The sequence below is a fragment of the Thunnus thynnus genome, chromosome 2, assembly GCF_963924715.1.
Source record: "Thunnus thynnus chromosome 2, fThuThy2.1, whole genome shotgun sequence".
Lineage (NCBI taxonomy): Eukaryota > Metazoa > Chordata > Actinopteri > Scombriformes > Scombridae > Thunnus > Thunnus thynnus.
This window is the reverse complement of record NC_089518.1, coordinates 24,651,439-24,677,198: the sequence shown is the minus strand read 5'-3', so window position 1 is coordinate 24,677,198 and position 25,760 is coordinate 24,651,439. Positions and strand designations below refer to the sequence as shown.

At 39.7% G+C, this 25,760-nt stretch overlaps 2 protein-coding genes across 2 annotated transcripts; one reads left to right on the top strand and one right to left on the bottom strand.

Annotated features, from left to right (window-relative positions):
* Positions 1-78: 78 nt before the first annotated feature.
* On the top strand, positions 79-7,898 carry prf1.5 (perforin 1.5). The gene is made up of 5 exons (XM_067612241.1): positions 79-1,848; positions 2,174-2,449; positions 2,672-2,943; positions 3,686-3,827; positions 4,204-7,898. Exons 2-5 carry the CDS (start codon positions 2,180-2,182, stop codon positions 5,089-5,091), a joined length of 1,572 nt encoding a protein of 523 aa, XP_067468342.1. The 5' UTR covers positions 79-1,848; positions 2,174-2,179; the 3' UTR covers positions 5,092-7,898.
* smarcad1a (SWI/SNF-related, matrix-associated actin-dependent regulator of chromatin, subfamily a, containing DEAD/H box 1 a) lies at positions 6,038-24,917 on the bottom strand. The gene is made up of 23 exons (XM_067612214.1): positions 24,451-24,917; positions 23,568-23,694; positions 23,345-23,474; positions 22,748-22,817; positions 22,249-22,337; positions 20,406-20,513; positions 19,878-19,956; positions 19,059-19,750; positions 17,727-17,923; positions 17,332-17,422; positions 12,895-12,994; positions 12,197-12,256; positions 11,706-11,781; positions 11,412-11,547; positions 11,074-11,205; positions 10,601-10,696; positions 10,286-10,403; positions 10,080-10,195; positions 9,237-9,425; positions 9,010-9,128; positions 8,602-8,784; positions 7,993-8,102; positions 6,038-7,399 (listed from the first exon to the last, which is right to left on the bottom strand). The coding sequence occupies exons 1-23, from the start codon at positions 24,563-24,565 to the stop codon at positions 7,338-7,340; spliced, it is 3,195 nt and encodes a 1,064-aa protein (XP_067468315.1). The 5' UTR covers positions 24,566-24,917; the 3' UTR covers positions 6,038-7,337.
* Between the last annotated feature and the right edge of the window lie 843 nt (positions 24,918-25,760).

The window sequence follows — 25,760 nt, the reverse complement described above, 5'->3', positions numbered from 1 at the left end:
ATTTTTCTTATGAAATGTTTATGTAACCGGCTAGTAATTCACATTTTAACTACTGCTATGGATAGTTCATTCAATAGTTTTAGAGAAACATTTATTGCTAGAAATTTTTCCTGAAAGCATGATGTGCACCTTAACCCAGTGTGAAGCATTACTTTTACATTATTGTGATTTAAGAGTAATCTGCCTCTGAAACCAGCAAATGAAACATTGTAAGGCAAAGAGGTAGTTTCCAAAGGCCAAAGTGTACCAACACTGCCCTCTTGAGACCAAGATTCACAATAACATGTAAACATTTTTACTTTGCATTTAATTATTTTAATGCTTTATATGATGTTGTTTGAATGTAGCATTCATAAAACATTTTTAAATTAATTTTTGTAAATTACAGATTATTGATGAACATTTTGATAAGCCTTTTTAAAAACATAAACAGAAGAAGCATTATGATTATTTTTTTTTGTACTTTTTTATATCATACTACTGAAATTTACAAGATTTATAAATGTATGTCAATATTGTGCATTTAAGTACTAATTAAAGTAATGTAAAGCAATTTCATGAATCTGTGTCTTCATGATTATATTGTATTTATGCTTGTTATGTCTCTAGTCATGAGACATTTAGACATGACCTGAATTCTCTATAAATACCCTTATCAGTGGTCCCTTACACAAATAATTGGCCTTGTAACAGGAACAGGTCTGCATGATGTGTATGAGTTTTGTTTTTTAATCTTACAACAAATGGAGCTGTGCTACATATTTAACTTTTCATGACAGTAATTGTATTCACAGCATAATGATAGGGTTAGTACAAAATGCAAGTTACAGTTGAAGTGTCCTCCCACTAGGAGAGCATGCACAAGTCTATAAATGTGGCATCAAAGCACATATTACTTCTCTAAATAAAATAGCTTATCTGGGCAGAAAAACAAAGTTTCACTTTCACATGTTGAATAAAATCTCTTGCACAGAGTGCAGAGAGACGCATTTATCTTCCCTGACCTTACTGAAAAAACCACCAACATTCCACCCACATCCATATATAGACAATGGCAAAGCTGACCTCATGGTTTGTTTAAGGTTATCAGTACACAGACAGGCTGGGTTAGACATTATATAGACAAAAAGACACACAGTCACTCCAACAGACATACACACATGTACAGTACACCAGTACACACACATGCACGTACATACACATAACCACATCCATTTCCCGTAAAGAGTGCCCATACTAACGTGCATCTTTACTCTCGTGACTATACAAGAATCTCCCTCCCCCACACATGCGTGTGCACACACACACACAGCTGTGAGGGATTCATGGAGGGAGCTCTTGAACATAAAAACAAACCCACTCATGCTGAGGAAATTGGTCAGCAGGCCCTGGAGAAGAGAGAAAGAGAGAGAGAGAGAGAGAGAGAGAGAGAGAGAGAGAGAGAGAGAGAGAGAGAGAGAGAGAGAGAGAGAGAGAGAGAGAGAGAGAGAGAGAGAGAGAGAGAGAGAAGACAGATAGACACACATAGCCCTGAAGCAGGGCAACTCCCTCCCTCCCTCTTTTTCATAGTGCGAAGGACAGACAAAAGAGTGCAGCCGGCTGGATTTTAATACAGTCTGCCAGTAAAGCCAAGGCTCTCTTGACAGTGATTTCCTTTCCAGCAGGACCAAGATTCTGCAACTCACTGTCCACAGTGAGCAGTGCCATCGTTAGAAAAGAGGGAGAGGCACAAAAAATGTATTTTTCTTGAATGTTAAAATCTGGAGAAGAATTTTAGCTACAGCCTGACAACTGCAATAAGAAGACGAAGACACAATCCGAAGGACGATAAATCAATAACAGTCCAAGGTAAGCGTGCATGCCCTCTTCTAGCATACTATTTTTAGTTCATGTCTCTATTCGGCACGTTTTTAGTGTTTACACAGCATCTGTGCCAGGATTACATGCACCAGTTTATAGAGCAGGGAGGATTAAAAGATCATCTACATTCACTGTGTAACAGACATAATTCATCTTCTAATATTAGATAGTTTCCTATCAGCAACAACCCTGCTGTTTGATCATTGGTAAAAGGCAAAATAAGGCAACAATGAGTATTTCATTGCAAAAACGTCCTTTAAGTTTTGACTTTACTGAATACTTTTTCACCCTCAACATGATCTGTTACATTTAGGTAACCATGCCAACTGGAGGATTCCAGAGGAGCAAATTTACCCTGTTTATGTTGGCTTTGCCGGTCATTTTGCACGTCTATGGAGTCCAGGGATGTCGGATTGGCTCTGGGTCGGAGTGTGAGAATGCCCCATTTGTTCCGGGGTACAACCTGGCTGGGGAGGGTTTTGATGTGGTGCGGATGCGTCGAACAGGAGCATATGTCATCAATGTCAAAGGTCATCTGGCTGACAATCACACCTGTACACTGTGTCCAAACCCCTTTCAAAATGGCAAGGTGAGTGCTATAAAACTCAGCCTTCTCTCCACCCTCCTTTTCACGGTGACTTCACTCAGTCTAAATGTCATGCAGTTATTTCCATCAAACTCATTTTGTTTTCTTCTTTTTTGCTCCCTCTGCTGTCTTTTCTTCTTCTGTACTACACCACACTTCCTTTAAATCTTTTCTTCCTGCACCTGCATCCCACTCTACATCCTGCCTTTTTTTCCTCCTCCATAGATTCAGAGGCTCCCAGCAGCAGTGCTTGACTGGCGTCCCTTCAGCCGCTGCAGTAAACAGCTCTCTAGCGCCCTCCACCACTCTGTAGAGTCCTTGCTGCGCAGCTCCAGCTCCTTAGTTAACAACAACTGGGATCTGGGTTTGAGCTTAGATGATATTGGCAAGGCAGTGATGGGAGGAAGCCGCTCAGACTTGGCGAAGTTTGCTCGTTCGCAGCACAGTGTGGACAAAGCCACTTTTGCCATCCATGAAATCAGTTGCTCCTACTACAGGTAAAAATGGGACACTGTCATTATATGTAAAGTGTTGATTGATGTAGTATTACTGGGATTATTAAATTGAACTGCTTTTAATGTGTGATTTATGTCATGTGTTGTTTTTTTTATGATCCTTTTAACTTATGTAGTGTCTTTGAGTACTTTGAGTATAAATTCTATAAATAAAATGTATTATTATTATCAATCAGACTGATATTTATCTGCACCAAAAATGCTTTCATGATGATGTAGTATTGTTACATACAGTTATACAACATGTGAGAGTGTAGTTAAAACAGGAATCCTGTTTTGTTAGATGTAAATATAATCCCAGTTGGCTTAACACAGCCTTACTCTGACTGTAATTAAGAACAGCAATAAAATCCAATGGGGGCTCAACAGATGTAATATTGATAGATGTAATAATAGTAATGTTTGAGTAAAAGCATCTGCAGATGCTATCTTTCCTGACATACCGTGCATGTTAAGGAAGCAGATGTATTGTTAGCATAGGTCACAGCATAGAATGGACTAAAATGTGAAAAATAAATGTAAGCAACAGCTCAAAAATGTTCATTACGTTTGAAATTGATTTACAAACTAATAGTGCACAAAGAAAACTCATTTTTGGCAAAGTTACAACAGCTTTAGGTGAGACCTCACGATGAACTCGATTTCTTACTGTGTTTGTAACATACGAGTCAAGATAATATTCTCATTGTGTTGTGGTTGAACTTCACATGTCTTGTTATTTCAGCTACAGGCTGGCTGACCATCCCCAGCTGAGCACAGAGTTCACAAAGCATCTGCAGAGACTCCCACAGAGTTTAAATACAAGCCAGAGCAGAGCCCTGTATAGACGGCTGATTGACACCTATGGAACACACTACATACACCAGGTCAGACACAGATGAGGTCCTCTTTCCCTGCCTCTTATACTGTTGTGCAGAATGTCTCTCTGATATGGTGTTGAATCCTTGATTTCTATTTTGATGTCAATGCAAACCTGTGCCCTCGTCTAATCGATTTGAACATACACTTCTGAAGAATCCAACTCTCATTCAGCATTTTCTCTGAAATTATGAATATCTTAAATAAATGAGAGATGGGAAAATTTGGTCCAAAAATTGACTGGTCTGTTGAGAAATTAAAGAAAGGCTAGGAAAGTTTCTGAAAGGTCATAATGGTGTTGCCCCTTGTGGTTTTGATGAAACTTAACGAGATGATAAATTTTGCATTTGATAGTTATTTTATAATATCATTTGTATTTCCTAGGTCCAACTTGGTGGTAAAGTGAAGCGAATCACAGCCTTCAGGACCTGCCTGGCCACACTGAAGGGCTTCTCAGAGTCTGAGATCAAAAACTGCCTGAACGCTGAGCTCCGCATAGCTCTGGGTTTCCTCCCTGCCAATGTATCCTTCTCCAACAAGTGTGACAACCTCTTGAAGGGCAATATGAGCATGGGCTTCTATCAAGGCTTCATGACCCATAAGATCGAGGTGATTGGAGGGGAGAGGTACTTCCCCGACATCCTCTACCAGCAGGATCCGTCCGAGGCCTACCACAGCTGGATGAACAGTCTCCACGACAACCCTGATGTGGTTTCTTATGCCATCTTCCCTCTGCATCATCTGGTGGAGGACTCGCAGATCAGTGATAACCTGAAAAGCACTATCACAGAGTACATTAAAGAGAACCAGCTGAAGGAGGACCAGCTGGGTTTAAAAAATTGCTCCCCGACCCCCAACCTGGACCACAACTGCTGTCCGTTTCGGGCTGGCAGAGGAACTCTCAGACTGGAGATCCACAGAGCTGCTGGTCTGAAGGCAGACACCTTCACGAAAACAGACGCCTACATTAAGATCTTCTACAACGGCATATACGAGGAGACGGAGACAGTGATGGACGACAATAACCCAGTATGGAATGTGACTTATAACTTTGGCTCAGTGGAACTGGGTCAGGACTTGAGGTTTGAAGTCTGGGATCGGGATGTGCTTTACAATGACTTAGTAGGGAAGTGTCTCATCTTTCCTGAGCGAGGAACTCATTCTCTAAGCTGTCAACTGCGCAAAGGAGTTCTCTATTTCACTTATACCATCAAATGTGATTCTCACTTGACCGGCTTCAGGTGTGGACGATACTCGCCCAATGCCGAGTAGATTATGAGATTACAGCATGTTGTAGGTGATTTTACAGTAGCTTTTTCGTAATGAATAATAACTTAAGTTTATGGATTTTTAAAGAGTTTGTAAGCTGTAATTTTCCTTGTATTTTCCCTGAATTGCTTGTCAACATTAATGTATTCATACCAGCCACCACTGCCTCTTTTTTCCTCCACACATTTCATAACTTTTACTTACTAAAATCATATTCGAGACAAGTGGCATTCCCATCCTTACAAGAAAAGAAGTAGTTAGCTGTCAGTTCTCTTCAATGTAACTGTCTCAGTAATATTTAAGTAAAAATTCTTGAACACTCCTATTTGTCAAAATAAAGAGATTTTGACTTGGTGCTATTCACTGTTGTAAGCCACCTTGAGTTTTTCTTAGGCCTGATGCAGTGATGCATTGTGCCACATGACAAGCAATAAAAAACGAATTAATGCGCCCATTCACAGAAGGGAGCAAAGTCAATTGTCCTGTTGACTTCAAGTCACCAGATTCAAACATCATTACACTGACACTGCATAATTAGAATGTACATTTTCCAAGATTTTCAGATTTGCATGTTTACAGTTGTGTTTAAACTTTGACCATTTTTATTTATCGAAAGCTATTTTGATTATTCAATTTAATGAAATTTGAACCACTTTTGATGAGGATCCTTTTAGACTGCTGACACCAAAAATGGGAATTTTCCACTACCTATTTTGTAAATGAAAACAAGCCTTAAATTTTCACCCAAATTCCATCCTAATTCAGTCAAAACCAATTCAAAATGTGTACCAAAAACCTTGTTGTTGACAAACCTAATCATAGAAAGACTTTCTGTTGGTGGTTTGACAGAAGATGAATACTATATAGTAATTCATACATTTAAAAAAAAAAAAAAAATATATTATTGGCAGCCCCTCCTGTTGACCCGCTGAAGTCATGACCACACAAATATTTATTGAAATCTTTATTATTTAGTTCAAACTCGAACCTAAAAAAAACATACAAATTACTTAGTAAAAGCTTTTACAGCAACACGTGTACACTTACAAGACAATACGCAATCATACAGTGCATCAATGTAGCAGCTGCTTCCTCAAATCATCATTATCTTTGTGTCACCTGGCTTAAGATATTTTGAGGAATAAAAACAGCAAAAGAACCAATCATCTTATATTTTTGTACTTGAATACTGTTTTCCATACTATAAAACTGTAATGACTGTATGTTAAATGCATGGACCACACCCAAACAACCATGTAATTAGAAACCAATCAGGCTGCCTTTGCTCATCAATTTCACAGATGGTAACAGAGTTAGACTTCAACTATGAAATCAGGATGAAACTCCACATGTTACACATATAGTGACAGTGAATACAATTTACCAAATACTTGGCTAACTTTTTGATGCAACCACAACTGTCAAAAAATGTTCTGTATTGGTCGTAGAAGAAGAAATCAACATATTCTGTAGAGTTGTCCTACCTGCTGCTCTTAAAAAATGTTGTTATGGATCATGGCAGCAAAACAAGTTTGGGTGTAAACATTTTTTTTTGTTTTTTTTTTTGTTTTTTTAAGAGGAACAGGCAAGATGTTACACTGTCACATAAGAAAGATGGTAAAAATCTACTATACTCCTTACACCACCTCTGCAGGTATGCAAGCACAATTTCCATGCTAAATTTTAAGACTGAAATTAAACTTTTTCAGTCATTATCCTTACAAACATACAGTACCTTTATCTGATCATGAATAATATAAGAACTGTGTTCACATGACATGGATGTGTGAACTTAAATTATGATACTTTATTTCAGTCGTAATATCCAGGGTATCAAAAGTTCAATGCTGCCTTCCAACATATGCTGCATTACTGGTGGTTCAGTCTGAACTTCTAAAACACCATGTTCTGTTTACAGTTTGAGACCCTCGCATAACATGTGGAGTGCTGAATATATAAAAAGGCAAAATTCTTGCCTAGCCTATGTATACTGGTCTCTTGGTCAAAGTAAGAGCAAAACCTGTGTGCATGTAAAAATAGTGTTTTAGGCACAGCTACCATGCTACACATGAGATGAGATCTCAATATCGGATTTTTTTTTTTTTTTCTCCATGGCAGCATATGGTTTTCAGTAATTTTCCAGTATAGACACTAATGTGTGTGTTCGATCAGAACACTCAAGTCTGCCCAGAATCACAAAAATGCCTTTAAAAATGTATTTGTACAGTCAAGTTTCACGTGTTTGCGTATCACAGTCCCAGTGAGGCTCTGAGCAAAGATGCCATATCTTCAGGTATGTTCCCCTCACCACCTAAAGAACAAATGATGTTTTAATTGTTTTTTGCATTTGTAAATCACAAGGTTATAGTAAACGCAAGTGAACTGGTTCAAACACAGTATGCCCGCAAATATGGTTAATCAACTTGGTATGGCATAGAATTGGTAACTCCCCTTAAGCTCTAGATCTATTTCCATTAGTGCTACACCAGTGCTTGGACACACCTGGAAGTTGCATGTCTTCTCTGATTCTTATTTTTCAGATATGTCTGTATTTTATTTACAAAATAATGTTATTCTGTTCATCCCTATTGTAATAATACCATTGTTATTTCTGTATAGACGACATCTACTACATGCCTCTCCGTCCTGATGAGACATGAGAGAGGACTGAAGTTGAATGTGATTATCCTCTTTTTTTTACTAATAAACTTGATGTATGAATGATATGCAACAATCTGCTACTGGTCAAGTCAGATTCATGCAGATTTTCACTGTGCCTTATCAAAAAAAAAAAAAAAAAAAAAAAAAGATGAATAAATTGACAGAAAAAATGCACTGCTGAGAGAGAACATGCACATGCAGTTGACAAAGTGTGTGTGTGTGTGTGTTTACATATTTCCTCACCCTGTTCAGCGGTGGTCATGTCCTGCTCCAGTTTGAGTTTCTTCTGGCCCAGCTGCAGTATGCAGTCCTCTATGCTGTCCTTACTGATCAGCTTTATCACTTGCACAGTCCTGACAAACACAATGAAGTACATTAGTCATTGTGCCAATCACTTTTCTGAAGGGGGGAATTTTACCTGTGGAGATTCTGTCATTCCAATTATTACTTATTACTACTTTGTTCAGGGTTTTCTTTCTCCAAAATCAAAATATAGCTCAGTGTGTACACTGTAATGCTAAAAACCATGGCACTGATTTAAGGTACAACCCTGTGTATCCTGTGTAATTCAAGTATTAATTTGTGCGTTTGTATTAGCTTGTCAGAATGCTCCGACATAATTTTTGACGTAATAAGTAAGAATTGTATTTACAGGACCTCCTAATGTATGTCAGAATAGATTTAATCATCTACTTTTGAAATGTTTACAATGAGAGAAACTAGGGAATAAGATTTTGAATGAACATACCACAAAGTTATTACTTCATACTCATTCCTCAAGTTGTCTTCTGTTCCACTTTTATTCTAAATTCGTAAAAATTTGCAGCCTTTCCTCGGATTCCATGATCTCACCTGGTCTGACCTACACGGTGACATCTGTCCTCAGCCTGTTTGTCATTGTAGGGATTGCAGTCAATGTCATGTAAGATCACAACATTAGCTGAGGTGAGGTTAATGCCGAGGCCGCCGGCACGTGTTGACAACAGGAACACAAATATGTCAGGGTCCGTGTTGAACTCATCGATCAACACAATCCTGCAGAACAAAGACATTTACACCGTTACTTGTGATACACTGTATGCTATGTTGATTAAAATGATTTCCAAATGCTGCTTAGATTGTCTCATTTTTGACGTGGCAATATTTCATTGTGAATTAACAGCTAGAGTAATTGAGGTGCTAGACTCATTGATTCAGATTAGGACCATGTGCGATAGTTATGTTGCAAAATAAATCTATTATTTACAATACAACTCTGACCTGTCTGCTATGGGTGTGGATCCGTCCAGTCTAACGTAGCGATGCTTCAGATGTTTCAGCAGTACTTCCACAATGTCCAGCATCATGGTGAACTGACTGAATAAAACCACTCGGTTTCCCTGTAGGATGAGAGGAAAGTTAAGCTACATGATCTAAACATCAATAGCATTCTTTATTTACCGATTCTTTATTTGTGCACAGGCACGGTTCTGCACATTCCTGGTTACCTGGTCCTTGAGTGAAGCCAGCAGCCCGGTGAGGTGATGGAACTTCCCGGAGTCGAGCAGAAGATTGGTTTCAAGCTGGTAGGAGCTGATGGAGGTGTATTGCTGACAGAGACGATGCAGCTCAAAGTCTGACATCACTTCCATGTCTTCCTGGATCAGAGCTGCGTCTGCGTCAAAGTGAGTTGGCTCCTGAGGAGGTTGGGAAAGAAAAATGAGAGTAAAGATTGGAGAAATACCCCAAAAACCTTATAAAAGGAGGGACACTAGTTTAGAGAATGAATCAAGAATTGATTACACCTACTGAAAATATAGTGTTCGCCCAAAGAAATCAAGACATGTATGAAAACATGAACAGATGCATAAAATGAAGAGAGACACTGTGAAGCCTTTAAAGTAATTTCAAATCAGTTGTCCAAAACTTTTCACAACCAACCCGCTCATTTTTAATGGTGCTTTTAAATGTATTTTAGATTAATTCTTTAGCAGAGTCCAACAAAATTGAATCATACAATTCATTGTTTGTTAGGTTTGATGAAATCCAAGGCAGACATGATGTTAAGTAATTTTTTTTTTTATATTTCAGCACTAAAAGTAGTATTTCAGGACAGTTTGACGGATATTGTGATAATTGTAAACAGTGATAATTTGGGCCACATTAATAATGTCAAAATCCCTACCACAATCCAAATACTTTTAAAAAAATATATACATGTAAAGCACTTTGAAACTGCCCTAAGTGTATAAATTGTGCTATTTAAATAAACTTGCTTTGCCTTAAGATGGCATCGACCAGCTAAGCCTTGCAGCAGAAAAAACAAAGAGCTAGTCAGGAGCAGAACTAACCTTGAGCATGAGTTTACTCATGGCTTTGAGCTTCTCTGTGGTGTAGTACTGTCTATGAAGCAGAGGGTGGTTGGCCATCTTCCTTAACTGCATCATCACATTACACAACTCACGCTCTGTGGGGAAAAAGTCATCAAAGTAATGACTCACTGAATCACATTATTTCCACCAAAACTCGTGTTAGTTGTACAGTAAATGAGGCTTACTCTCGCCGTTGGTGGAGGCCTTGAGTTTTTTTAAGAGTTTCTGGTAGAGAACCTGCTGTTTCTCACTCATTGAGCAGAACTCGACCTTCTCTTCCTTGGCTGGCAGCTGCTTGAGGACCTGTAAAAAGGAAAAACGGGAAATTAGTTATTTACAATACTGACACGGGGTTTCAACTAATGATTATTCCTATTATGACAATTACTTAGCGAGAAAAACTTAATGAAATAAGTTACATGTGTTGCAGAAATTAAGTTAAGTGTTTTTAATGGAAACTCTGATTCTTTGGATTAAATTACATTTGAAGTTTAACATACCTCGCTCTTGACTCTTCGGAGTATAAAAGGCTTCATGATGAGTTTGGCCTGAGAAATGCGATCCCTCTCGAAACGGCTCTGCTCCTCGTGGGATTTCTGGCACATAACACAACATTCATTGTTACACATTTTGATTCAGATAGGCCAAAAAACAAAGAAGCATACAATTACTCTGGGATGTTTTTGTTCATTCTCTGTGTGAATACTGAAACATGACATTTCTGTTTATACACTTGTGAAACAAATCATTTCAATGTACTGAAGTAGAGGGCCAGGAGATACAATCAAAGTAAGAGGTCAAATGATAATCTCACAGCCGACTATTTTATGAAGTATCAGAACGTTTGTAATTGGGCTTGTATTTCTAGGTGGTGTTCATGCGGTTATTTGGTCCTATCAACCTTCCCAATGGCATAGTTACCATATGCCCACACAAACTGAGATAAAAAGATAAAACGCAGTTACACACTTACCATAGAAAACATTTTGGAGAGCTGTGTAGTAGAGTTGGAGAACATAGAAGGCATGATGAAGTTCAGGAGAGACATCAACTCTAAGAGGTTGTTCTGTAAGGGAGTTCCTGTCAGCAGCAAGCGATGCTCTGCCTAAAAGGAGAGAGAGAAAGTGACATCCTAAACTCTTATGTACGCCAGGTAAGAAGTCCAGTAAAGCTGATGGCCACTGGACAGAGCTGCAATACTTCTGAAATTCAAGGATAGAAAGGCAAAGTATTCTGAAGACAGATATGAAGAAACCACAGAAATGAGGTGGTGTTGAAAGAAAATACATGGCAAAATATCGGTGAACTAACGTTAATAGCCATAAGGTGGCGGTAGCGCAGAGAGTTCATGTTCTTCAGCATGTGACCTTCATCAAACACAGCATACTTCAGACGCAGCTTACGGAAAAGGCTGCGGTCGCTGTCGTTTCCAATGGCCAAGTTATACCTGGAAAACAAGGAAAGAGGAACTTTCAGTCTGTGTGGACTTGTGAGTGAAAACTTGCTTCTGGACCTCCAGGGCTGTACACTCAAAAACCCTGGTTCCAGTAGACCCTTTGATCTATAAAAAAAAAATTGATACAGTGTGTGAGTGTGTTTGCTTACGTGGTCACAATGACATTGAACTCAACATCTTCATTGAGGATGTCGTGTTTGAGGTAGCGGCGGTCCTCTACAGATCCTGTGTAGAACATATGAACACACACTTGTCTCAAAACTGTAAAAAAAAAGATGTATCAATATCATCTAGGACTGCCCCCTGAAAGTCACTGAGCCGCTGCATCCGTCGATAAGCCAGAGTCGAGTTTTTTTTGGCCACATCATTATATACAGAGTAACACAGTATGACAGCGTGACCGACACTAACCTTTTACAGATTCTTATCTCTAAGTGAACTCAATAAATAACTGTGAAGGAAATGAGAGAGGTGAGGAAACGGAAGACAGTGCGATGCAGCGAAACTATTTCAGACCAACAGTATTGAAGACACGGCTCTGCATAAGTGTCCTCTCCAGCTATCTCTGTGCACACTTGATCACAGTGAACATCAAAAAGGTACCAAATCCCAATGTGAAAAGATGAATAAAAAGTCTTACCATAATAAACTAGAACTTTGAGGCTTGGACACCACAGCTTGAGCTCTCTGACCCAGTTATCTACAAGAAATAAAATGAAATCTGCATGAATCACAAATAAACAATTGATTTTTTGAAGTGCCAATTTTATAAAGACAATAAGATAAGCTCCAGGATGTGTAATAAACACAAACTTAAATGCTGCTATTTTTTGAAAATAACAGCATTTAAAAAGCAGCTCATTTTGTGGCCACAGAGCACATGAATGTCAACCACTCTTAAAAGTTAAGGGTATTCAAAAGCATGTAATAAACTGCTTGAAATTTGGCCAAAAAAGTCTGTTTCTGGTACAGTGAATTTATGTTTTTCATAAAAACACACATAGACAGAGAGCTACTGAATGAACATATTTTTGGTAGGTAGTATCTATGGAAAATATATGTAATGAGATATACAGCAGAGAAACAAGATAGGTGGAACAACCTTTGTTGTCATGGAAACTACAGTGGGTGCATAATTACTTTTTTCTGCTCACATTTCTGCTTTGCTCTGTCATTAGCTTTTTCTAATTAATGTATGAACACAACCTTACACAACATGTTACATTACTGTTGCTACTACATTCTGCAAAGCATCATTACCTAAGTCAGTGTTGTTCAGTCAGATTAATATTATGCAATGTAGCAAAGTTGAAAAGTGTGTGTGGTGGGGATCGTTACCCAGTGTAGAAGATGGCACAGTGATGAGGTGAGGACCATCTATTCCATTCTGGTACAACTGGGCCAGAAACGCTATAGCTTGGATTGTTTTTCCCAAACCCTGAGAGACAAGAGGAAAAGAAAGGGAGAGAAAGCGAGATGGAGAGACAGAGAGAGACTCGGTCAGTTATCAAACACGGACACAAAAGGATCAAGAGCGAGCCAGGTGGATTGACAAAAAAAAAAATTTTAGATGTGCTTTTCAGATCACTCACCACCAGTATACACAGCAAAAATCCTGACAGGATTTCAACGATACTTCACCTTTACTAAACCACACACAAATAAAAAAGTTCTCACTTCTCTCACCATCTTGGAGCTAAAACAACAAATCTAACTCTCCGCTGCCTTTACTTTGTTCCCGTCTTCCCTGATGTTTCTGACTGTTTATTCACCTGCAGGGTGACTACACAATTACACAAAACACTCTTTGATACCGACTCTGTTGGTGCAAAGCATAAGAGTAAATCATTCCCTGGGAAATGGGAGGATGAGTAACAGGCAAAGCCCAGTGCCCTGAGATTTGTGATGCGACTGGCTGGCCTGCATTATCATCAAGGCAGAGCACCTCTTAAACCCCTGTACTTAGGACACAGCCGTGGACAGCTGCAAAAGGGAGCGCTAACAATAAACCTCCCCAACAAACTGGTGTGCAACTGGAGAACAGATTTGCATCACTGTTGCAGAACCCTGGATTTCCATCTGATGACCTGGATAACCTCTCATCTGCACACAGCAAGGTAAGGACTGAGAGTAGATCAGAATGCAAAAGACTATAGGAAAAGCTAACGACTGGGCATCAAACTCGGATTGTGGGTGACTTTGCTGTAAAAGATGTAAGAAGCATGTGCAGTAAAAACACCAAAATACTGGTGGTTTCTGACATGACTGAAAGAATCGTGCATATCGTGGCTGCACATCCAACTGTAAAAAAACATCATAGTGCACATAGAGTTCAATGATGTTGTGAAACACCAGTTTGAAGTGATGAAATGAGACTTTAGTGATCTGTTTAACATCTGATCTGGTTATTAGCAATAATTCATAATTATCATAGATAATTATGAATTATGAAAATAAGATATTAACCTTAATCACCACCCGGAAACCGGGACCAATGACCAAACAAGGTAGTCTCATAAAAGGAGTTCACCTAGAATGTTAATATCTGAGAGATAAACATTCGAGGGTGAACAAAGAAGGGTTGAATTCGAGCTCTGACTCCTTCAATCAGCCACTTTTCACAATATGTTACGCACAATAATGACAGAAGAACTTCTCTTTAAAGATAGTTGTTTATTAAACTTAGCAGGTCGCGCCTTCTGGTAGACGGCGTCTTGCACTCACCCAACGCCGTGAAAAACACACGTGTCTCATGGCGGATAAGGAAAGATAGAGCAATGCTGGATCTAACGTTATCTGACCATCAGATGTGTAAAAAGATGTCGGTGCGTGTATCTGTGTGCGCGCGCGTGTGTGTGTTAGTCGCAAGAGAGGGAGAAGAAGGAAAGAAAGTGATCGTGAGGGGAAGAGAAGCGGTTCCTTTGTCCACAGACAGCGTGCGTGCGTACGGACGGCAGTCTGTGACGCACGTTGTCTAATCGACAAAGCAACTTACTTCCTCACTCACGGTGGCACAAACACAGTGGTAGTCTCGAGCGGGACAAACACAAAACAGTCTAGCGTGGTGAACACAAATAAACAGGCAGCAAACTTAAAATACTCCTCAGAGTAAACAGAGAAAAATGGACTCGGCTGTCCGTCAACAACACAACAAAATAATAGCAATAAAGCTAAAAAGCTAAATGCTAAACAACCGCAACTGATGCTGTAAAGAACACACAACTAACACTGCCTCTGCCCAGACTTGTGCCTTTTACTTGGTCGCTTCAGAAAGCGAGCAGGGTGTGTGTGTAGTCCCTCTTTCTGTCCGGCCCTGTCCTTGGCTCGGATGCAGACGGTGGCCATTCTCGCACGGTCGGCGAAAATCACGGCAGCTGGCTCTCAGCAGCGCGGCAGAGAGAACAGCAGAGGCGACTTGGTGTAGACAAGCGCGGCAGAAAAGTTCCACGTCTTCCTGAAGAAACACTGTTTCTTCCTTCTCGTGGGAATTTGGAGACGCTGGTTGCAGCAGCGGTCTCTCTCGGATCCAGGAATGTGTTCGGGTGAACATGGGTGAAGTCTCGTCTTGTCCGGCGAGGGGAAAGACTTCGATGAGGGGAAAACATGTGCGTGGGGTACCCCCTTTAGTCAAGCTGACTCACAGAGGAACAGAAGTTACCCCTAGCTCAGCGACATGGGAAAGGCGTGTGCTTCAGGGCACGTTCAGTTTTTAAAGGGTGGTGATGTCATGGCTGCGTCATCAGGACGCTCCGCTGTGCAGGAGCATCTCCGCCAATGAGACTGTACGTTGACTGTTCCCTGCTGAGGTGTGAAAATCGCAAAGCATCCTTGGAAATGGAGTTTGCAATGGATTCACATTGTCTGTAAGCAGCATTTTGGCGCTATTCCTTTGTCTCGGGGGAAACAAAGGAAAACGCACCTCGTGATCAGGCCTCACAGGTTACATATAGGCCTTCTCTGTGTGACCTCGTGGTTTGAGGCCCAACAACAGTCAGCACTTTGAATGCTTAAGTGTTTATCAGTGGCCCTCTACCGCCAGTCAGAGGAGGAGTTGAGAGATTCAGCAGATTGTTGGCACTGAACACGTGGCTCTCAACTGTATGTACGGTCCATTCAGTGGACTCTATTGACAATTCGACTTTTTCTGGGATCGCAGACATCTTTTGAAGGCAGATGGACCTTGCCTTAACAAGTCAGGAGTAAAATTGTTCACCTCTAACCTATTTTACTTCCTGCGTTAACCATCTGTTAACTCTGCCAAGAACAATAGACAAGAGGAATCAAGACTGGAGGAAGACATAACAGCGCAGAAGAAACCTTGAAAGAGAGCCGCCTTGGCCCCTGCCTGAAGAGAGCGTTAAACATGAGAGTTATCAGAGCCCAGGGGAGTTGTTCACTGACCAGATGAAAGAGCTGGTCACTGCTGGGACCGAAATTACACCCAGCCCTACTCCCATTTTTTCTCCCCTAAACCCTTGTCAGCGTCCACATCCACCAGTTTTGAAACAGCTGCGACGCCCTACACCTCCCTCCATCCACAACTTCATCAGAATCATTCTCTGTCTCCACAGCCTGATAATATCACAGCACGTCCAGCTATCTGTGTACAAAACACCGCAAGCTCTAACTGATATCTGCTGGGTCCAGGCTGCAAAGCAAATGGCACTCATGAATATTCCCAGTGAAAGCCGAAGCCCAATGTGTCGGTAGCTTCCCCAATCTATTACCTGATGGGTAATAGAAAAAGAACTGTAAACCTGCTAACGAAACAGGAAGCACTCAACCAGTTCTGCAAAATTATCACATTTAGCATCCACTTCTCATCAACCACAGCCTGTTGCAAAAAAATCGAGCAGATAATGCTTTTAACACACTCAATCTAACTTAATTAAATGTCAAGTCTTTGGCAGGAAAAACATTCTTAATCAATGATTTTATTGTCGAGCACAATCTTGATTATAGGTTTTTACTGAAACTTGGTTAGACCGAGATAACAGTGCTGCTATTCTCATTGAGTCATCCCCTCCCAACTTCAGTTTCATGAGTGAAGCTAGAGTGCATAAGAAATGACGTGGAGTTGCCATTTTGTTTAACGATTCCCTCCAACGCAACCACATATCTTATGGAAATTTTGCTTCTTTTGAATATGTGGCTCTTCAGCTGATATCCTCCTCTCGAGCTATGTTCCTAAATATCTACAGGCCACCTAAATACTGTGAAAACCTTTTTTGATGACTTTGCTGAACTGCTGTCTATAATCTGTATTGACTTTGACTGTGTAATTATTGTTGGTAATTTGAACCTCCACGTTGACAACCCCCAGGACAGAGGGACTAAAGAACTGTGTAGCGTTCTTGACATTTATGGACTGACTCAGAGTGTGACGGAGCCCACACACACACAACAAGGGGCACACTCTGGATTTAATCATCTCCAAGGGTCTGAACATTTCTAAGGTTGTGGAGACTGATGTTGCTCTCTCTGATCATCCCTGCTATCTCAGACGTGTTCAAACAGAGGTGATCACAAAACAGTATATTACTAAAATTTTATTTAAATTTTCTTTTTTGTGTTTCTTTTGCTTTTAATGTTTTATGTAAAGCACCTTGAATTGCCTTGTTGCTGAAATGTGCTATATAAAGAAACTTGCCTTGCCACAGCAACACTCATTAACTAGTGGCTCAAACAAGCTGTTTTTGACTTTGGGCTCATGGGTCAGAACATCATAAATGTTGGTACTGTCTCTACTCACTGGTCCTAGTTTGGTTGCCTTACCATTTCATCAGCCAGGATACCACTCAGGTTGTGTTCATGCAGAAGAAGCAGCCACTTGAGACCAATCATTTGATAAGGTTTCAGCTGAAATCTGAAAGATGAGAAATAACAAACTGAGAACAAGAATCAGACAGTTCATTATTTTATAAATCTGCTGGTTAACAACTACTTAGCCCAAAGCTTTGAAATCTGCAATTATTTCCAATCCATCATCAAAAGCTCACTGAGATAATGTGACTCAGCAGCAACTATTTAAAATCTGGTATAACCTTATTATAACATTTGACCGTGATGCTATAAGAAATACAATACATACATACATAAAATACAACTTGTTTTACCCTTTTATGGACTATTCATTAATTACAGTATATGTATATGTGCATTTCACTCACTGGCTGTTGAGAACACTGGGCTGTTTTGTGGCCGCTGTGCCCTTTTCCATCATCATGGTGACCTGTTTGACCATTTTTGAAGAAATGGTCTCACATTTTGACATGAGCCCCAGGACAACCTTCCGCTCTTTGAGGACGACTCTGCAGCCCAGCAATAAGTCCTCTGACAGTCCATAATCCTTATTAAAGGCATCGACCTGAAGAGGAGAGAGCATAATGTCACATAATATGTAAAGCATCTATAAATTACCCTTGAACCACTCACACACAATCTGTAAATATCTACTCTGATAAATCATTAGATGACCTGTCAGTGGAAAGAAACTGAACGGTTACGTTACAACGATCTACGAGTCAGTATAAGGCAATGCTGATAATAGTCCAATCCTTAACTTCAGGTTAATACAAGTTGTTAATGTTTATGCCTAGAAAACAGATTTATAGTGTTGGTCCAAAGAATTTAAGAGTGTAACACTAAAAACACAGCTACAAGAGGACAAGCATGCAGAAAAAAGACCCAAATCATGAGTAAACAGTACACACACCACCGAATAATTTAAATTGTGCCACAACATTAGCAGCATGTTCTACCTGCCAAAGCCGCCTGTGTCTTCGTTTCACTGATACAGTTAAATAGGCCTGTATAAGTTATTCTGTACTCTTCTCATGAAAACAATTTTTATCTGTACGATGTGACACTGTGTGAGATGTTTCACTTCAGGACAACAGTGATACTGCTGCATTAGTAAATGTAATAAAGATCTCAGGAATATTTACTTATTTCAGAAAAGTATATGTTTCTGTGGAATGTCTTTTCCCGTTTTTTAACCTGTATGTTGATGTTTTTGTATCTACAAGAACGCAGTGGCCAGATAGGCTGCTACATGTGATTGCATTTAAAGTGTGACTTCAAATATTTTTACGCTTAAGCTTGACCTTTTAAACCAAACACACATGATAAAAAGGGGCAAACACTACCACATGACATCCTGTGATGATTAATCCGTTAATCCTATCCCATTCAAATTAATATTGACTGTACGATGACAACCTTATGAATGTATAAATGGACTGATGTTTGGAAAATAAAACAACTGCTGTTGAAAATGTTAAGACCATGCAGTGAAATATGGTCAGGTGGTGAAGAGTTCTGCTATTCAGCAGATCGTAAGGAATGTCTTGTCTCTAAAAACAGACACGGACGTGCTCAATAAGTGAATAAGGTGTGAATGAAATGAAAGTCGTTTACCAGGTGTTCGACTATGATTGACTGTAGCTCTTTGTTTTTAAAACTTCCCCCCATAAAGGAACCACACAGACATGTTCTCTCACCAGGCTTTGCCATTTATCAAAGGGTCTCAGTTCCACAATCTTCTGGGCTTTTTTAACAGAGCACCCAGCAATCAGTGACAGCTCATCTATTGACGCCTCCTGGAAGAAACTGAGGATCTCTTTCTTCATTTCCGTCATGCCACCTGTAGAGTCCAGCTCATCATCCGAGTCCTCAAACTCACTGCTAACCGTGTCCTCTTCATAGTCATTTTCCCCCTCAGAACTGACGTGTTCATCCGAGGCACGTGCTTTCCTCTTTCTCTCTGCTGCCTCCTTCTTGGCTATACTCGTCCCACTGGCAAATCTGGACATCATCTGGGCAGCAGAGGAGGTGGAGGAGGAGGACGGCTTCTGGGATGAAGAGGTAGTCGTTTTCTTCAAAGAGGATGAAGACACTGAATCAGAACTTTTTTTAAGCCATGAAGACAGAGTGGAAGTGCTACTTTTGTTTTTGGACCCGTCGCTTTCTTCTGAGTCTGTGTCTTCACTGTCCTTTGTAGCATCCGTACTGTCCCCATCCGTTTCACTGACGTTTCTATGGTCTTTGGAGTGCTTACGATCTCTCTTGTTTTTACTGTCTCCATGATTTTTATGGCGCTTCGACTTTCTGTGGTCCCCGTCTGAGTTGTCTTTGCTCTTTGATTTGCTGGATTTCTTCTCCTCTGACTCAGGTGAGCTGAAGCTAGTATTATCTGTCAGAAGAAAAGAAAAAAAAGGACAGTCAGAATCAATATAAGAAGATGAAACTGTACATGAAAAGAACACATATATATACACATGAGAGAAAAGATAGCCAGATACAGATGGTTGTGTTCAGACCTGGATCTGAGAACATTTGAAGAACCTGAAGAGCATCCTCAACATTCCAGTCATGTTCCTGCAGCACCATCCGCAGCTCCTGTACCAAGACAGACATCAGCAAGGTTCAGATCTAACACACAAGATCCACTGTTTCCTGAAACAGCCTGACAAAATCAGCCTACAAGATTGTTTGTTTGTTTTTTCCTCATATGGAATAGATAGGAGAGTAGATGATAGACAAGTGTTGTGCTTTGCTAAGGCATCATTGGACAAATACGTGGCTTAGTCAATCACTCTCGAATTGAATGTTTCTAAACAAGTTTAATATGATAAGTAGACTTAATTGCTAGTGTGCAAGGTAAAACATAGCAGTTGGGTTTGTGTATCATCATGTTATACTGTATCCTGTGACATCACAACCTCGTAGGCTCAGCCACGTTATTTACAGTAAATACAGTTTGAGTGGGTGGAAACAGTTTTGAGCCAAAAAGTAATCTCAAGTGGAAAAGGAACAGGGACATTAAGAGTGTCTGTGGGTGTCGTCACCTCCTTGTCCTGGTCAGGAAACTTCTTCTGCAGTCTTCTAACCATGGCCTCCTGCTTCTCCCAGCTTGGTTCTTTACCTTCATCCTCTTCTTCATCAGAATTTGTTTTCTTTAGAAGAAAGATAAATGCAAAGCTGAGAAAGACTCCTTAACATTTCAATTCAATAAAAACCTACTGAACTGTGGATTTTGCAGTTAAACCTCTAAAACCTACATAGACAAAGAAGCCCCTGGATGTAGTTTTATATTTTTGCCAATTCTGAGCTTATTCTTCCAGTGAGTATCAAGTGTTGTACATAATATGAATCAGGGGTACCTGCCCTTTCCTTCTGGAGCAGTGTAAAGCCACTATCATGCATTATCTTTGTCTGAGCATACCATATTTGACAAAACAAAGCCCAGTCAAAAAACTTGTTTTGTTGAATAACTCCATTGTCAACCAGGGAATTTTTGTTTTTTTGACATGAAAAGTTGTATTTAGGTGTTTTGGAGCTCCATGTGAAGTTTGGTTTAAATCCAACTTTTCCTCAGTGAGTTATAGCCATTTATTTACGTTCTGGATGTTGTTTAGTACACAATGTGACAAAATATACATTTTGGTGCTGTCTTCATATTTTGGTCAATATCCCCTCTGACAGTAAATATTAAAATGTTATATATCATTGGAAAATAGATAACCTAAGCTGCTGATATATGGAAGACAGCAGACATTTACTTTTTGCGCAGTGAGTGCACACAGTGACTCGAGTGAAGCCAGTGAAGTCTGCAAGCTTGTTCCTGTATCACGTGACTGCATGCACCATAAATTGGCACCATTCAAAGTTCCTCGGGAAGCTGAGAATCTCTCAGCAAAAAAAGCTTGTTGATATAAATATAAACGGTTCCAAAGTTATTCAATGTTTTGTAGAACATGGTCTAGCATAGTGTCGACATTATGCTCGGTTATAGGGGGTTAAGGGAAAGCCAAAATAGTTGTGTTTTTTTCATCATCACACTGCACTGGGGATGGGTTTCAATCCATATTGAATCCCGTTCACAGTCATCAAAATACTCGCTTTCATTAAGGCTAGTAAATCTTTCAAGGTGCAGACACATAAACATTTTCATCAGCCTCATAGCTCTGAATCAGGACCTCCAGTATTTGGAGTAAGTTGCTCCTGAAGCACAGTAGGCTGCAGCTGTTAATTGAATGTGACAGATACATTTAATTAACATTTCAGTGGCTACAGGTTCAGGTATTAGCTACAGGTTATGAACATTAATTAGGCTGTCACTTAAAACCATAGTGTTTCTGCCTTCTCAGCCAATAAGAGGTGATAAAGCATCTTTGAGTAGTAGCTATTTTATCCTTAATGTTCTTAGAAATGTTGACAAGTAAATCTAATAAAATTCAACAAAAGATTCTGAAGGATTCAGATTCAAAAAGTGGATTCAAATGCCATAAAACACCATAAAAAACCTCGTCTCTACTCTCAACACAAAAACAATCTCATCATCCTTATGAGGAATTTCCACTTAGTCCATTGTGCAAGTGCAAAAATAAATTGTGTTTTTCTCATCTTCCCTTTTTTTTTCTTTTTTTTTTTCTTTCTGCACTTTTTCCAACTGCTTCTTGGGCATAAAGAAGCAGTCAAAGCCCTCAAAAAAAACAGGTTTACTGTTTTCATGTATGAGTGTAAAACCTACAATCAACATGTCAAAATACTGTAAAAGATGTATCACAGCAATAGAAACACATAAAATGGCTTTAATTGTAAATAAAATAAAAATGGCAGAATCTTGAAAATATGAACATGTTCTGGCAATTTAATTTTAAAACACGATGGTAGTATTAGTAATCTCACCACTGATGGTCTCCTCTTCTTGCTGGGTTGAATCTCACCGCTGTCCTGAGAGCTGCTGGATCCATCCGGCTTTCTCTTTCTGCCTTTGTCTGAGGTTGAGGTGAAACAGTCAGTGTTTTCAAAAACAGCCAGCTGACTGAGAAAAGTGATTTTTTTTGTCTTTCGCATGGCACTGCATGTTTACTGACGCTGACACTGTTTAGCATATTTGGGAATTATTTAAATGTCTATTATTTACTTTTCTCATCTCAGTGTACACCAGGTTCATTGAGTCAGTGTTCATTCTTGAAAAGTTTGGATTTGTTTTATAAATTTTTCAATAGATCATATATACAAATCTATCTTATTTTCAGCCTTAAAAATCTGACCTTTTTTCTCTTTTCTCCACAACTAACTAAGAATTTTTCACACTTGAATACACCACAGAAAAGCCTGTATCTGTTGTTCATGTGGAACTGAGCAGAGAGTGAATATATGTGTTTATGAAAAACTTTTTTACCTTCTTTATCACCAAACTTCAACAGGCATGCAGCTACAGCCCCTTCCAATGTGCTTGTGCTTCCAATGACCTGTAAACAGAACAGAACAAGGATGAACAGTGACAAAATACCTCTATATCAATCTTGTGACAAAATTGTAGGGATGACTATTGGTGCTTTTACAAAATATTTACACAATGAGATTTGTGATAAATAATCACCAGTAATGTGGATATAAAGACTAAGAGGGTAAAGGCAAGTAATAGAACAGCTAGAACAGTCTGGTAAGTTCAGAAAATTACACCACTGTAATGCAGCCTTTAAAACCAGGAAAAGACAATTATGCCATATCACGATATCTAAAATCTAAGATGATATCTAGTCTCATGTCACGATATCGATATATTGCCCAGCCCTAGTTGGATCAATTTAATATTTTATCCTTATAAGACATTTAGTTATCATCATTAAATCAGTCAGACCGTTCCGGATATTTCTGACAGGAAATAACACTGCGATAAGAAAAATAAATATAAAAGTACACTGATAAGCCTTAATACAGATCCCGCTAGATATTGCTAGGGTCAAACTAAGTTCTGTGGTCCGTCTCAACTCACCTCCATTAGATCCTTCCTCTTCAGCTGAGGAAACATCTCTAGTAGTCTGTTCGTTTTTTCCTCCAGATCGTTGTCCTCATCATCTGTATGATCTGTTACCACATTTTTAGATGATTTCGCTACAGGGTCCCTACAGAAGACAGACAACAGATCAGTACATCAGTATGAATCAGCATGAATGTGAAAAAAGGTTTCAAATGTTGTCATTTTAGATGACACTTACATGGATTTCCTCGTTGATGATATTTTGGTTTTTGGCTCATCCTCCTCTAAATCAACCGTAATGACTTCCTCAAAAACCACTCCTCGGGCATGGGACTTTGGTGGACCTTTGACTGTTTTCATCTGAGCTGGAAAGCAAAGTGGAAAAAAAAAGACGTTAGCAGATGCAATCACAGCTATCAGATAGAACAGCTACAAGAGTAAAACCTGAGAACAATAGTCATGTCTTTACATAATTTTTGTTTTACATTCTTTCACATTTAATTAAAACTACTCCATTATTTTCGTAGACATCCACCTAACCTCCTCCAAAAGACCCCTGAATGTATAAATTAAATATGGTGGCTTTGTAAAGGACCAAACACAATTTTTATCAGACTCACAACTGCAGTAGGCTTAGACATCATGTATTAATTACTAGATTGTGTGATGTCTCTGAACTGGGGCAACTTGGACGACAGCTGGGTGACATATTAAGATGTGGGAACTCATCATATCCTTGTTACATACCTTTAGTGTAGAGTAGTCAGTGTATTTTTACTCTTAAAGGATGCAGAGCTAAGTGACAATAGTCATTTCTAAAACCCCTTCACATTATTGATACCAAGACACTGCCTTCAAAGTACTAAGATTTTTTTTATTTTGTCAGTATTGCTCAGCTACATCACAAGCACACAATCTGACCATGCTAATAAATAAACTACAACAGTGTGTACATCGAAAACTATGATGGTTCAGGCTCCCTTGGCATCTAGCATGTAGGAAATACAGTCAGTCTGGCCTACAGCATGAAAAAAGCAAGTTACTTAACGACTGATAAAGATGGCATGCCTGACACATCTGGCTACCAGCGTTGTAAGCTAGCTTTAACATCTGCTAGTTACCTGGCTTGTTCTCCTTCTCAGACTCGGGACTTTTGGACCCGCTCTCTTGGTCTTTGTCCGTTGTCGTCGCTGCCTTCTTATCGAAACGAAAACGGTCTAAATTGAACAGACTCATTTTAACAGTGTATCTCTCGTGGCTGACAGCGGCTCCCCCTTTGTCTCTTTTTCTAGTGAGCAGTTGTTTCCCTGCACAGTAGCATGAAGCACAACGTCCCCGTTAGCCAATGTGACAACCCAGCTAACTAGCGTCGAATGTTAGCATAGCACTCAGGGGAAGCGATGTTTTTAGGCTGTGTCACCGCTCCGTATTTAATCGTAATGGTTCATAATGGATCAATCGATGACAACCTGATTTAGCAACGCAAAGTGGTTGTTTAATCCCGAGCCCGATTAAGATTGTAGCCTGTCTACAGCCGGTTTCCCGCGAACTCCCGGCCCTGGAGCGTGCTAGTGCTGGCTCCGCTCATTGGCCAGAGGAAGAGGTGGGCGGGAACTTACAAGCTAGTCAAGATAGTTCACTGTCATTCACTTCCGTTTCTGCCGAAATTCAGTTTAACAGGCTGAATCGGTAACAACAATCAAATGTATTGGTTTAATCTACTTTCCCCCGAGATCCCCTATCATGCACTCAGCGTAATGTATAAGGTGTTATGGTCTCACGACGTTACAGTACGGTAGGTGGTGTTTTCCAAGAGTAGGAAAAGGAATAGGAGGTGAACTATCTTGACAGTCGGACCAACATTGCTTATGAAACCGGTGATGTGGTGATGTAAGGAAATCCATCTGGCTAAAGATAGCTTGTAGGACATTATTAACGTGTGATATAACCACATACTTTATATGAATGGATTATTCGCTGTATGCCTGCATTGTTCTCCAAGAAAAATCCCTTCCTCGAAGTGTAGGGCCTGTTGTTGGCATGGTGATGTCAAAATGGCTGTAACCACGCCCACAGTGGTCTCCATTCAACCGCAAATATATTTAATTATAGTCTAAACAAATTACAATGCATTGTTGTATAAACACAATTTATGACAACCTGTATTATGTTCAGAAATGGCATATGCAGTATTCAGACTGCAGAACAAATCTATAAACATAAAACCACTGGTTTAATAAGTGCTTTCCACCCTCCAGAGAGAGGAATGCAGGGTAAACAATAAATATAGTAGAATCTTCATTACTTTCCAAGATCATGGATGTAGGCCTACATATTATTATAAGAACAATTTTGGCTCACAGTCTGGGGACAAAAGTTAATGTGTTCTGGGTGTGTCTCAGGAGGCTAAAGAAAATGGAATTTGAACAGC

What these genes read in the sequence shown, in the direction of transcription:
- prf1.5 (XM_067612241.1), top strand. Translation starts at nt 2,180, where the DNA reads ATGCCAACTGGAGGATTCCAGAGGAGCAAATTTACCCTGTTTATGTTG. An exon ending in ACCCCTTTCAAAATGGCAAG is followed by an intron (nt 2,450 to 2,671) that starts GTGAGTGCTATA and finishes CCTCCTCCATAG; the next exon opens with ATTCAGAGGCTCCCAGCAGC. An exon ending in GAACACACTACATACACCAG is followed by an intron (nt 3,828 to 4,203) that starts GTCAGACACAGA and finishes TGTATTTCCTAG; the next exon opens with GTCCAACTTGGTGGTAAAGT.
- smarcad1a (XM_067612214.1), bottom strand. Translation starts at nt 24,565, where the DNA reads ATGAGTCTGTTCAATTTAGACCGTTTTCGTTTCGATAAGAAGGCAGCG. An exon ending in TGGCTTCACTCAAGGACCAG is followed by an intron (nt 9,129 to 9,236) that starts GTAACCAGGAAT and finishes CTCATCCTACAG; the next exon opens with GGAAACCGAGTGGTTTTATT. An exon ending in CACCGTGTAGGTCAGACCAG is followed by an intron (nt 8,103 to 8,601) that starts GTGAGATCATGG and finishes TGTGTTTGTCAG; the next exon opens with GACTGTGCAAGTGATAAAGC.